Source organism: Juglans microcarpa x Juglans regia, chromosome 1D (genome assembly GCF_004785595.1).
Source record: "Juglans microcarpa x Juglans regia isolate MS1-56 chromosome 1D, Jm3101_v1.0, whole genome shotgun sequence".
Classification (NCBI taxonomy): domain Eukaryota; kingdom Viridiplantae; phylum Streptophyta; class Magnoliopsida; order Fagales; family Juglandaceae; genus Juglans; species Juglans microcarpa x Juglans regia.
The window spans coordinates 31736233-31748433 of NC_054594.1; the positions used below are offsets into that span (position 1 = coordinate 31736233).

Consider the following 12201-nt stretch of genomic DNA (forward strand, 5'->3'; position numbering starts at 1 on the left):
TATTTATTCAAGTTTGATTCAAGTTTCAACAGAAAGTGGGCTTAAAGTTCTCATTGAGCAGTTCATGACTGATTTATTTATGAAAATATAATAGCGTGATTAATTTGTTAAATAATATAAAACCCATTACTAAAATGTTTCAATTCTTCGTAAATTAATATTGATAGTCAGCTACTTAATTGTGTTAATTTATTATTCAAGATATGAGCTTGTAAAAGTTAATAAAACTTTAATAAACTATTTATCATCAAATAAATTATTTATATTATATCTTATAATTTGACAAATTAATTTAATTGTGATATTAGGTTTTCTTCTTATTGATTTGTAATAGGGCGGTGCTACTCCCACCGCTGGGAGCTCCCACAGGGGGGCTCCCACTAGTTGTTTTGTGTATTTTTTTTTTATGATTTTTTTTAGATATATTTTTTAATATTTTTAAATATTTTTAAAAAAGTAAAAAAAATTATAATATTATTAAAAAATACTTACTTAATCATTAAATAAAAAAATAAAAATAAAATAAAAAGTACCAGCGGAAGATTCAGTGGGAAGATCCAGCGGAAATAGTAGCATTTTTCTTTTTAATATTTAAGATATTCTAATTGAAAATAATATTATATGAATAATTGGAGTCCCAAACGAGCAAGTTTTTTTTTTTTTTTTTTTTTTTGGAGGAACCCAAACGAAGTCGACAAAAGCACTCGATCCTTGAATTGGAAAAGTTGCCCACCATAACTGGAAAATCTGTCTCTGACCCACCATATGTCTTTTTTTAACTGGTCAGCTCTCTGTCTCTCTGAGTTTCCAAAGCCTATCCTCGAAACAAACCTATTACGAGCCGATTCGATTCAGAAGTTGATCTGTTTGAAACCGAAACCTACTAGAATCGAAGACGTATGGCGAATCGTACATCCGATCTGGTGGGGCAAGTCCACCCAGCTCACGCGCTTGACCTCAACGCCTTGTTCAGCTACGCCTCCGCCAACGTCCCTGGTTTCCCTCTCTCTCCCACTAATTTCACCGTCTCTCAGGTCCTCCGTCTCTCTTACTATTCCTTGCTTCTTTTTTCTCTTTCAAAATTTTTGATGGGGTTTTCTTGTGCGTTTGATCATATACATATAGTTTGGACACGGCCAATCGAACCCTACCTATCTCATGGATGTGAGCTCGGGGGATTATGCGAAACGGTATGTTTTGAGAAAGAAGCCCCCTGGGAAGCTGCTCGAGTCTGCTCATGCTGTGGAGAGAGAGTTTCAGGTGATTATGTATCATTTATAATATCATTTTTACTTTGGTCTGGTTGCTCCGAAAAGAAAGTAATAATAATTTTTCAAGATTTGAACTTAGGCTGCTATATAGCTGTTTGGCCTGGCTTGCTTGTAGTTTAGTGGCAAAACAATGTAATTCATGACGTTCCCGCTTCAATTATTGATGGCCCAGGTTCTCCGGGCACTGGGTGATCACACCCAAGTCCCGGTTCCGAAAGCTCTCTGCTTGTGTACCGACCCGAGTGTAATTGGAACTGCGTTTTACATCATGGAGTATTTGGATGGACGCATATTCATAGATCCCAGGCTGCCGGTATGTCATTTCGGCCTCAATGCTGCGTTTGATGTTGACTCGTGGAATGTAATTTAGCGTCAAGTCAGCTAAAATTGGTTTACGGCTGATTAGGGTGAAGCTCCGGAGAGGAGGAGGGCGATATATAAAGAAACTGCAAAAACTTTAGCTTCTCTACATTCTGCTAATGTTGATGCCATTGGCCTTGGAAAATATGGGCGCCGGGAAAACTATTGTAAGCGGCAGGTAATTTTCTAAAGAACAATTCCTAATTTGATTTTGTTTTATTTACATGATGATATTGTACCTTGAAAAGCTGCTTAAAGAATGACTACCTGCTGCTTTGGGTCATGCACCAGTAAATAGTAATTATGGAACTGTCATCCAAAATGTACTAGAAAAGGAAACTAAAAACTTATCCCGTGATCTGAATTCTGTTCTTGTTTTAGGTAGAGAGGTGGGCTAAACAGTATATAGCTTCTACGGGCGATGGTAAACCTGAGAGAAATCTGAAGATGCTCCAGCTGGCTGATTGGCTACGGCAAAACATTCCTCTTGAAGATTCTTCAGGACCAATTGCAGGCCTAGTTCATGGAGACTTTCGCATTGATAATCTTGTATTTCATCCCATTGAGGTCTGGTACTTCAAAAAAAATTCTGATTGCTTTAATACATGTATTTTATCCAGTGTGATTTGGGAATTTGGGTTTTCATTCAATCATTTGAATACAGGCAGTAAATTTTAATTCTTGTAACTCATAAATTTCAAAATGTATATTTATGGTTGGATCAGATAGGTCGTGTTATTACTTTCTATACTATAGTTGACTCTTAATGTGGGCAATGATCAGCACATGCTAACAGTATAGATGTTCTAGGTTGCACAACTAATCAGATATCCTTAATGGTGCAGGATCGAGTTATTGGCATTCTTGACTGGGAACTGTCTACTCTGGGGAACCAAATGTGTGATGTTGCATACAGCTGTTTGGTATTAAAAATTTGAAGAAATCACTTATCAGCATGGAAAGAGACTTTCTATAATTGTACTTATTAACTGTGTGTTAAAACTGTTCTCTCTTAACCTCTGATTTCAATGATTGGAATACTTCTGGTTGGCAATTTTATTTATTTGGCTTCAGTACACTAGTATGGTAACATACCTGATCTACCTCCTATCCTATACAACACCCAATTGAAACATTGGTAGTTAGTCTCAAATCGAACCATATAACAATTAGGTGCTCATTAAATTTCATTTACAACTCAATTGTTACTTTCTTTCTTTGCAGCATTATATTGTGGATGCTGACCTTGGAAAGGCACAACCGAATCAAGGAATGGAACTTACTGGAACTCCAGACGGGATTCCTTCACAGGCAGAATTTTTGGCAGAATACTGCTCTGCGGCTGTAAGTCAAGTATATATTATAATTATTGAATTGAGGTCTGTATGCTCATTTGCCCATTTTCATTTTTACTTATAAAAAAATTCCACTATAGAAGAAATTCAGGAAATCATCAAGAAATTGATTATTTAGATTTTCAAGATAACAGCCAGTGAGGGTTTTTGGAAAGGAAGTAACAATACTCCATCACTCATTAAGGCTTTACAGAGTAAATATGTGATGCATAAAATTTCTTGATTGAATATAAGTGACCATACGGCGTGTTTTAATTCCATTACTAGCTAGACTGATGGATTCTACACCCTTATATTTTCTTTGTTATTATGTGCTATCAATAGTCATCCTGTGTGCTCTATTAAATGGTTGTAGCGGGTAAATCAGATGTTTTTTTTCCGCTAAACTTGCTTAAAGGACTCACTCTGGACACATGGGCAATGCAGAGGAGACCGTGGCCTGTTTGCTGAGTGGAAGTTCTATATTGCCTTTTCCTTGTTCCGTGGGGCATCAATCTATGCAGGAGTATACGATAGATGGATAATGGTATCTTCTCAAATGTTGAATAGGCGAAAAAGGTGTTGTCATGGGAAGTGAACACATCAGGATAATATGTCCTCTATTATGACAATGTAGGGTAATGCTTCAGGAGGTAAGCGTGCCCAAGCTGCAGGAAAAATAGCTAATGGGTTTATCGACTCTGCATGGGCATTCATTCAACGAGAATCTGTGCTTCCTGAGCATCCTCCATCTGGTACCATACCAATTTAATATATTTTGTCAGCCTTCAACTTAAACAATTTTTTCAGCACACTGATAAATTGGTTTTATCGGATTGAAAGATAGTAACTCGCCCAGATTGTTTATATTACCCAAAGCTATTGCCTGAGCTTTTTTTTCCTTTTGATAAACCAGCTCCAATTCCACAAGACTATTTGAAACTATCTGGAAATGAGAATAAAGATCAAGGAATTTCAAATGGAGGGGGCAGGTTTGTTCCTAGTAAAAAGGTGCTGGAATTGAGAAATAGATTGATCAAGTTCATGGACGATCACATATATCCTATGGAAAATGAGTTTAACAAACTTGCCCAGTCTACCTCACGTTGGACAGTGCATCCAGAAGAGGAGAAGTTAAAAGAGCTAGCAAAGAAGGAAGGCTTGTGGAACCTATGGATACCTGTACGTCTTAATTTTTATTCACGTCCCTACATTCTATACTTATTTATTGTTTTTTGAAGTTTATACATTTTACGTGAGCAGTTTGTTATTGTGTTTGTAGAAAAGTTGACATTCTTGCTATTGAACATATTTCACTTTTACCTTTGTGTTTTGTGTGCAGTCCGATAGTGCCGTTAGGGCAAGAAAGCTGATTTTTGATGGGAGCAACCATGCACTCCCACAAGGTGTACATGATCACTTACTGGGTGTGGGCCTGTCAAACCTTGAATATGGATATCTTTGTGAAATCATGGGTCGTTCCATTTGGGCTCCACAGGTGTTCAACTGTGGAGCACCTGACACTGGAAATATGGAGGTATATGAAACTTTCTGATTCTTTAAGGTTCACGTATGGTAAGTTTATCAGGTTATTGATAGTTGGCGAATCACACCTTTGAATATTTTCGAATCTGTGAGATTAATGATATGGTTGAGGTTTTCTTCAAGAAAAATGTCTACTGCATGTATGTTTCGCACCATCAGGTTATCAAAATTTACTTTTCATTTTAGGTATTGTTGCGTTATGGAAATAAAGAACAACTAAATGAATGGCTTATTCCCTTGCTCGAGGGTAAGATTCGGTCTGGATTTGCAATGACAGAGCCACAAATTGCATCTTCTGATGCTACCAATATTGAATCTTCTATTAAGAGGTAGTAGGAAGCAGCTTTCAGTAATGGGATATAACTATATATGACACATGCCTATTTGTCGTGACTGGTTGTTCACTCTGTGCACAGAGAAGGAGATTTGTATGTCATTAATGGGACAAAGTGGTGGACCAGTGGGGCCATGGATCCGAGGTGCAGACTTCTCATAGTCATGGTTAGTTCTTGTTCAGCATAGTGATAAAAAAGTCCAAATGATTATTCATGCGGTTGAAAATGTGTGATCTGAACAATATACAGAGGAAAACTGATTTTTTTTTTTTTTTTTACGAGTACAGGGAAAAACTGACTTCACCACAGCTAAGCATAAGCAGCAATCTATGATCTTAGTGGATATCCAGACTCCAGGTGTATGTGTAAAGAGACCCCTTCTAGTCTTTGGATTTGATGATGCACCTCATGGGCATGCAGAAGTATCATTTGAGAATGTACATGTGCCAGCAAAGAATATTCTGTTGGGAGAAGGGCGCGGATTTGAGATTGCGCAGGTAAGAGTTGTTCAGCGCCTTCCCGAGTAACCAACTGCTTGCAGTTTCTAGGCAACCAAATTGTAATAGTACATGGAATTTTGAACAAACTTTGCATTTCTATAAGCTTCAACAAATTCATTTCTTATGACATAATTTGAGATTTTGGCGAGCTAACATGTTACTGGCTGTTTATTGTGTTTTGGAATTGTTGTTTCTGAAATTCATCCACTGAAATTAGAAATGATTGATAATTGTGAAGGCATAGATATTATTTTGAGAGTGATTGACAGTTGGGTTTTGTGAATAAAAATATGTATAGTTTACCGTGTACTGAGCTCCCTGTTGGTGGAACCACTTGATATCTTTCTGCACTCGCTTACTTGCAGGGTAGGCTAGGCCCAGGAAGGCTGCACCACTGCATGAGACTGATTGGTGCTGCTGAGCGTGGCATGCAGATGATGGCTCAAAGGGCTCTCAGTAGAAGAGTGTTTGGGAAGTTGATAGCAGAGCAAGGTTCATTCCTTTCGAATATTGCTAAGGTATAATGATTCTAGTCCCTGCCATAAAGTAATGGAGATATTTTATGTTGTTATACACCACAAAATGGAAGTGATAGTTCAAGCTTAAATCAGTGTAGAGGACCAATTATTCCAATGGATTAATGATCCAAAAAGTAGAAATAGATTTTACGTTGAACTTCTAGTGGTACACCTTTCTATTATCAGATGCTATTAGGTTTTCCTCCTGGCCATTATGTATACATAGCAACCTTCCTAAATTGGCTTTGTCGTTCAGTGTCGGATAGAGCTGGAGCAAGCCAGGTTGTTGGTTCTTGAAGCAGCTGACCAGCTTGACAGGCTTGGAAACAAAAAAGCCCGCGGGACAATAGCAATGGCCAAGGTAATGGTTTGTTGTAAAATACAACGTGACAGAATCAAATCTTGGATTATTGTTATTTTGGTAGTGATCCGATATGCTATTAAGTTACTGAGTTTTTATTTTAAAAACGGCCTGGCGGAATGTGGAGCAGGTAGCAGCTCCAAACATGGCATTGAAGGTGCTTGACATGGCAATGCAAGTGCATGGTGCAGCTGGTTTATCCTCTGACACTGTACTGGCACATCTCTGGGCCACGGCAAGAACCTTGCGAATCGCAGATGGCCCCGATGAAGTCCATTTGGGCACTATTGCCAAGTTAGAACTGCAGAGAGCTAAGCTTTGAAAGTTTTGAAGTGAATTTCTCTAAGCAGAATCCCTTGTTTTCTAATTTTACTGTTGATTGAAATAAGAAAGGCGAGAATAATCTGAAGGGGAGGGCACTGTAGTTGTCCCCGCAACGACAGCCTGAGACAGACCCAAAAAAAAGTTGATTACTTGATGGTAGAATATTGTATCCGTTTGTAAAATAATATAAAGACTGATTTGGCATATATGGTGAAATCCAGCTTCAAGTAAAGAGTCATAACAGACCTCTCTTGTGTGCAACAATGTCGAACGCTGCTGTCTGGTTGTTGACTGAAGATTAATTGAGGAATCCAAATTACAAGTTGAGAGCTGGAAAAGTAGGTCATTGAATTCTACCGAGCTTCCTTTGTTAGTGGGCCTCCCTACCATCCCACACTCCCTTCCACGGCAACCACCAGTACCGTGCCTAGCCTCTGCCGTCAGTCATGCATTGAGCATGCTCCACCACAATTCAGGTTTCTTGCATCCGTTATCTTTTCTGCTTTCCCATCTCGCTGGAAGTTGCTCCTTTGTCCAAGCCTAAGGTAGTGGAGCTCTTCAACAAGCATCTCACAGCAATTGCAATATAAGATAAAAATAAATACCCGTTAAACTCATAAAATACGCAACCTTTAACATCCAAACAAAAAATTATTCACGACAAAAGTGAAAGCAAAAGGGAAGGAGAGGGAGGTGTTCCTTGCTCTATGAAACCGGCACCACGCTGTGCCCTCCGATTCTAGGATCCACATAGCCCAAGGCCTTTGCCCGAGTCACATGGTTCAAACTTCCAACTCTCGTCTTGGGTCGGGCGAGCCAGTATTGCCATTGAGTGGGAACACATTCCGACCACATTAATTTCCTTCGCTCGGCACATTCCGAGTGGTAAAAGAGTCCTGATTTCTTTAGATTTTTGGGTTCTGTTTCTGGAAACTCATGCAGTGCTTTGAATTTGGCAGAGATTTGAGAATAATTAATGTTGCTCATCAGACTGGTTGTGAAAATTATACCGAGCGCTTGAAATCCCATCCCATGCCAGCTGCTTCTTCATGGGAAAAAATCACTTGAAGTCGTGATATTTTTTAGATAACTTTGATAATTGTGTGATACAAAGGTTGAAAAAACTTTATAATATACATTAATTGTCACGCTCCAATTAGACCCTTCTGAAAGAGGCCACATCATATATAGTCAGTAAGATCAGATACTTCCGTGCATATATGTAAAAAGCTTTAATCAGAAGTTGGGATCAAATTGAGGGTAATTTCTATTGTAATGGACCGACGTCTAAACTTGAAAATTTAATTTCTTGCAGCAGCAAAAGCAATTCAAAAATTCATCATGCATGAGGATAAACAACGAATTAAGTTGTTTTCTTTGATCTTAAGCTCAAAGAAAGATGAAAGAGTAATTTTACATACAACTGTGAAGTGTGTAAACGCCGCGTAATCACTTTGAAAAAGAGTGAGGTTCACTATTAAATTTTTTTTTTTTTTTTTATATAGGTCCCATGTTTTATTCACTTTTTTCAAAGTGATTATATGGTGATTGCGCAATTCACGGTTGCAAATATCTTTTCTCATATATCAACCTATCATTTTTTTTAGACTCTGCAATTTCAATCACAACCTTAATTGCTGTCATGATTGTTCCACATGATGAGTACTCATGTAATATTCTTTTTGGTTGATCTTAATGGCTATATCTAAAATAAGGGTATAAATCGTCGAAAAATGGTTGTCATTGGTCCAATTAGTCGTTAGTCTTGATAATGTGGGGGATACAAATTAAATTAAAAAGAATGGTAATGTAATTTTTCCTAAAATTTAAATAATTTTTATTAATAGTTATAATTTGAAAGCCTCAACCAGAAAGAAAATAATAGTAGCTAGTAGTTGGATGGATGATTATGCGCAAAAAATGGAACAAAAATAAACAGTAGTGGCTAAGATTAATGCGAGGCTCAAGCAGCTCTCAAATTTGGAAAACATTTGTAACTAACGATCTATTTTTGTGAGGACATTTCTACCACACGTTTGTAACGATCTTTTGGGTTGACCTCTCCTTTTAATTTAAATATGCCTCCATCGACAAAATATAATATGTCAGAGCAAGGGGCATCATAAACCCTGCCCAAAAAAGACTGCCCCAGCAGCTCTGTAGTGTGTTTTTCATTTGAAGGTACGTACGTACGTTGCATGCTATCTTGTATTGTAATAGTATGATCAAAGGAATAAACCTAAAATAAATAGAAACAGAAATATATATATATATATATATATATATATATATATATATACACACACGCACATGCATCTTAATTACTAATTGTTCTTATTTTTGTTTTTCCCTCAGTGATTTATAAGAAAAAACATTTAAAAAAATGGCTTTTGGAGGATACAATGATGTATCCAACCATGGACACCAGAAGAAAAACAAGAAGTATGCCATTATTGGCGTCTCGTCCCTTTTGCTGGTGGCCATGGTAGCTGCTGTGGCCGTCGGCGCGACTCGTAACAAGGCTGATGGATCCTCTAAATCTGATGGCAATGGTGAGGTTTCAACATCAATGAAGGCAGTTAAGGCCATTTGCCAGCCCACTGATTATAAAGAAACCTGCGAGAAAAGCTTGTCCTCGGCGGCTGGGAACGTCACCGACCCTAAAGAGCTTATCAAGATCGGCTTCCATGTCACAGTTCAGGAAATTCATGCAGCAATTACAAACTCCACCACATTAAAAAATCTAGCCAAGGACCCCAGAGCATCTCAAGCCTTGGAGAACTGCAAAGAGCTCCTTGACTATGCCGTCGATGATCTCCAGGAGTCTTTCGACAAGATCGGTGCCTTCGACGTCAGCAAGCTCGACGATTACGTTGCCGACCTCAAGGTCTGGCTTAGTGGTGCAATCACCTACGAGCAGACTTGCTTGGATGGGTTCGAGAACACCACGGGTGATGCCGGGGACAAGATGAAGGAGGTTTTGAAGACTACACAAGAACTCACCAAGAATGGCCTTGCCATGGTGACCGAGATCTCGAATGTCTTGACCAATCTTCAAATTCCAGGGTTGAACCGGAGGCTTCTTTGGGATGAGGATCCTAGTGGAGCCGGCTTCCGTAAAACATATGATGAACCACATGATAAGGACCCAACGTCCACTAATCGACAGCTACTTTGGGATAATGGAAGTGGCTTCGACGAAGGGGTCGCTGACCCGCAGAGGAAGCCCTTGAAGTCCACCAACCGGCAGCTTCTTTGGGATAATGGGAGCGGCTTCGACGAAAGGCACGCTGACAAGCAGAGGAAGCCCTTGAAGTCCACCAACCGGCAGCTTCTTTGGGATAATGGGAGCGGCTTCGACGAAAGGCACGCTGACAAGCAGAGGAAGCCCTGGAAGTCCACCAACCGGCAGCTTCTTTGGGATAATGGGAGCGGCTTCGACGAAAGGCACGCTGACAAGCAGAGGAAGCCCTTGAAGTCCACCAACCGGCAGCTTCTTTGGGATAATGGGAGCGGCTTCGACGAAAGGCACGCTGACAAGCAGAGGAAGCCCTGGAAGTCCACCAACCGGCAGCTTCTTTGGGATAATGGAAGCGGCTTCAATGTACACCACGCTGAGGATGATAATGGAAGCCGCCTCCCTGCATGGATCAATGGCCATCAAAGGAAGCTTCTGGGGTCTACCAATACAGGGGACATCAAGGCTGACGTAGTGGTGGCAAAGGATGGAAGTGGCAAGTATAAGACCATCAATGAAGCACTCGTGGACATTCCCAAGAACAACAATAAGACCTTCGTGATTTATATCAAGGCAGGAGTTTATCAGGAGCATGTAATGCTTGACAAGCACATGACCCACGTTACTATGATTGGAGATGGCCCCACGAAGACCAAGATAACAGGAAACAAGAACTTCGTCGATGGAACCCCCACATTCAAGACTGCCACAGTTTGTAAGTACATATATGCATATCACTTTGTGCCTCTCTTTCCCTCTCAGCTTAAATTAAATAAACACAAAAGAGACTAGTCAATATTGAGCCTATCTTCCATTTTCTTCTAAGGTCTGCTACACGTTTTTTTAGCATGTATCTTAATTATTATGCCATCGCTTAAAAAGGAGAGTATGTTTTGAGCCTATGTATTCTATTTCCTTTCCAAATATTTTATGATAGCATAAAGGGTTTATTATCTTTTGGTTGTTGCAGCGGCGATTGGAAGCAACTTCGTGGCCAAGAACATTGGATTCGAGAACTCTGCAGGAGCTGCGAAGCACCAGGCTGTGGCACTACGCGTCCAATCCGACATGTCCATCTTCTTTAACTGCCAGATGGATGGGTACCAAGACACCCTCTATGCCCACACCCACCGCCAATTCTATCGAGATTGCACCATCTCCGGCACCATCGACTTCATTTTTGGCAACGCAGCCGCAGTGTTCCAAAACTGCAAGATGATCGTCAGGAAGCCAATGGACAACCAGCAGTGCATCGTAACAGCCCAAGGGAGGATAGACAGGCGCGAGCCCACCGCACTCGTCCTTCAGGGATGCACATTCACCGCCGAACCAGCATATCTCCCACTCAAGGATAAGAACAAGGCTTTCCTTGGTAGACCATGGAAGCAATATTCAAGAACCATCATTATGCAGAGTCATATCGAGGGCTTCATCCAGCCTGAGGGTTGGTTGCCATGGATGGGTGACTTCGCTCTCAACACACTCTTCTACACTGAGGTCGAAAACGATGGTCCTGGTGCGGCCACGACCAATAGAGTCAAATGGCGAGGCATCAAGAAGATCAATTTGGACCATGCCAAGAAATTCACTGCTGGAACCTTCATTGGTGGCGATAAGTGGATCAAGCCCGTCGGAGTGCCTTACGTTTCTGGCTTGATGTAATTCACGAAGATAACAGCTCATAGTTAGCCCTCTATATATAAAGGATCAAACCGGTCTCCACCTTCATTAATTAAGCTATCTACATTTTTCCCCCATCATTATTTTTCTTGCCTTCTGAAGAACTGTACGTAGCACCAGATCATCATCTTTAATAAAGCCTAAGAATGAGAGAAATTTCATGTTGATGTTCATGTGAATCCCCATCATGCTGAGGTCAAATATATATATATATATATATAGGAGAAACAATATATCAATGTGCATTCATGGTTAATTAATGATTTTATTATCTCCTCTCATTTTGTGCATAATGTATTGCGAATTTACGACACAACGATACGATATATCATATCACGTACATATATTATACAACTGCACGTACTTGGCTCTAGCAGCCCCCTTTAAACTTTTTACGTAGGCCTGACACACCGTTGGATCGATCAAAAATATAAATTGTTTGGGGCATGAGATAGACATAAAAATTTTATGGTTACAATTTTTTTAAACTCTCATACAAAATATAATAAATAATTCAATTTTTTCAAATTCTAATTCAACATTTTTAAATCCTAAAACAATAATAATATTAAAAAATAATATTTTAAACTTTCATTTAAAATCAAAAATAACTAATGGTCATCCCTTCTACGGGAGGTCTCTCTCTCTAAAATCTTTGACTGTTCTTTGTGATCTTTAGAGTTATTCTCATCACTGGTGGATTGTTCATTGACTTTGACATCGGAGTGATTCCGA

The 12201-nt window shown here is 39.5% G+C and overlaps 2 protein-coding genes across 2 annotated transcripts; both read left to right on the forward strand.

Annotated features, from left to right (window-relative positions):
* The first annotated feature begins 738 nt into the window (after positions 1-738).
* LOC121256387 (probable acyl-CoA dehydrogenase IBR3) lies at positions 739-6754 on the forward strand. The gene is given in 18 exon segments (XM_041157172.1): positions 739-1034; positions 1126-1260; positions 1444-1584; positions 1678-1809; positions 2013-2198; positions 2477-2554; positions 2856-2975; positions 3413-3430; positions 3432-3512; positions 3603-3720; positions 3882-4147; positions 4308-4502; positions 4697-4839; positions 4927-5011; positions 5133-5342; positions 5711-5863; positions 6120-6224; positions 6355-6754. Coding segments are annotated over 18 exon segments (2493 nt in total). The 5' UTR covers positions 739-899; the 3' UTR covers positions 6547-6754.
* A 1899-nt stretch (positions 6755-8653) lies between these two features.
* LOC121256394 (probable pectinesterase/pectinesterase inhibitor 21) lies at positions 8654-11633 on the forward strand. The gene is made up of 3 exons (XM_041157187.1): positions 8654-8729; positions 8904-10501; positions 10757-11633. The coding sequence occupies exons 2-3, from the start codon at positions 8932-8934 to the stop codon at positions 11446-11448; spliced, it is 2262 nt and encodes a 753-aa protein (XP_041013121.1). The 5' UTR covers positions 8654-8729; positions 8904-8931; the 3' UTR covers positions 11449-11633.
* Positions 11634-12201: the final 568 nt, after the last annotated feature.

Excerpts from the sequence above, each read along its gene's own strand:
- LOC121256394 (XM_041157187.1), top strand. The coding sequence starts at position 8,932 with ATGGCTTTTGGAGGATACAATGATGTATCCAACCATGGACACCAGAAG. Across the intron at positions 10,502-10,756 it reads ATTCAAGACTGCCACAGTTT|CGGCGATTGGAAGCAACTTC; the intron begins GTAAGTACATAT and ends TGGTTGTTGCAG.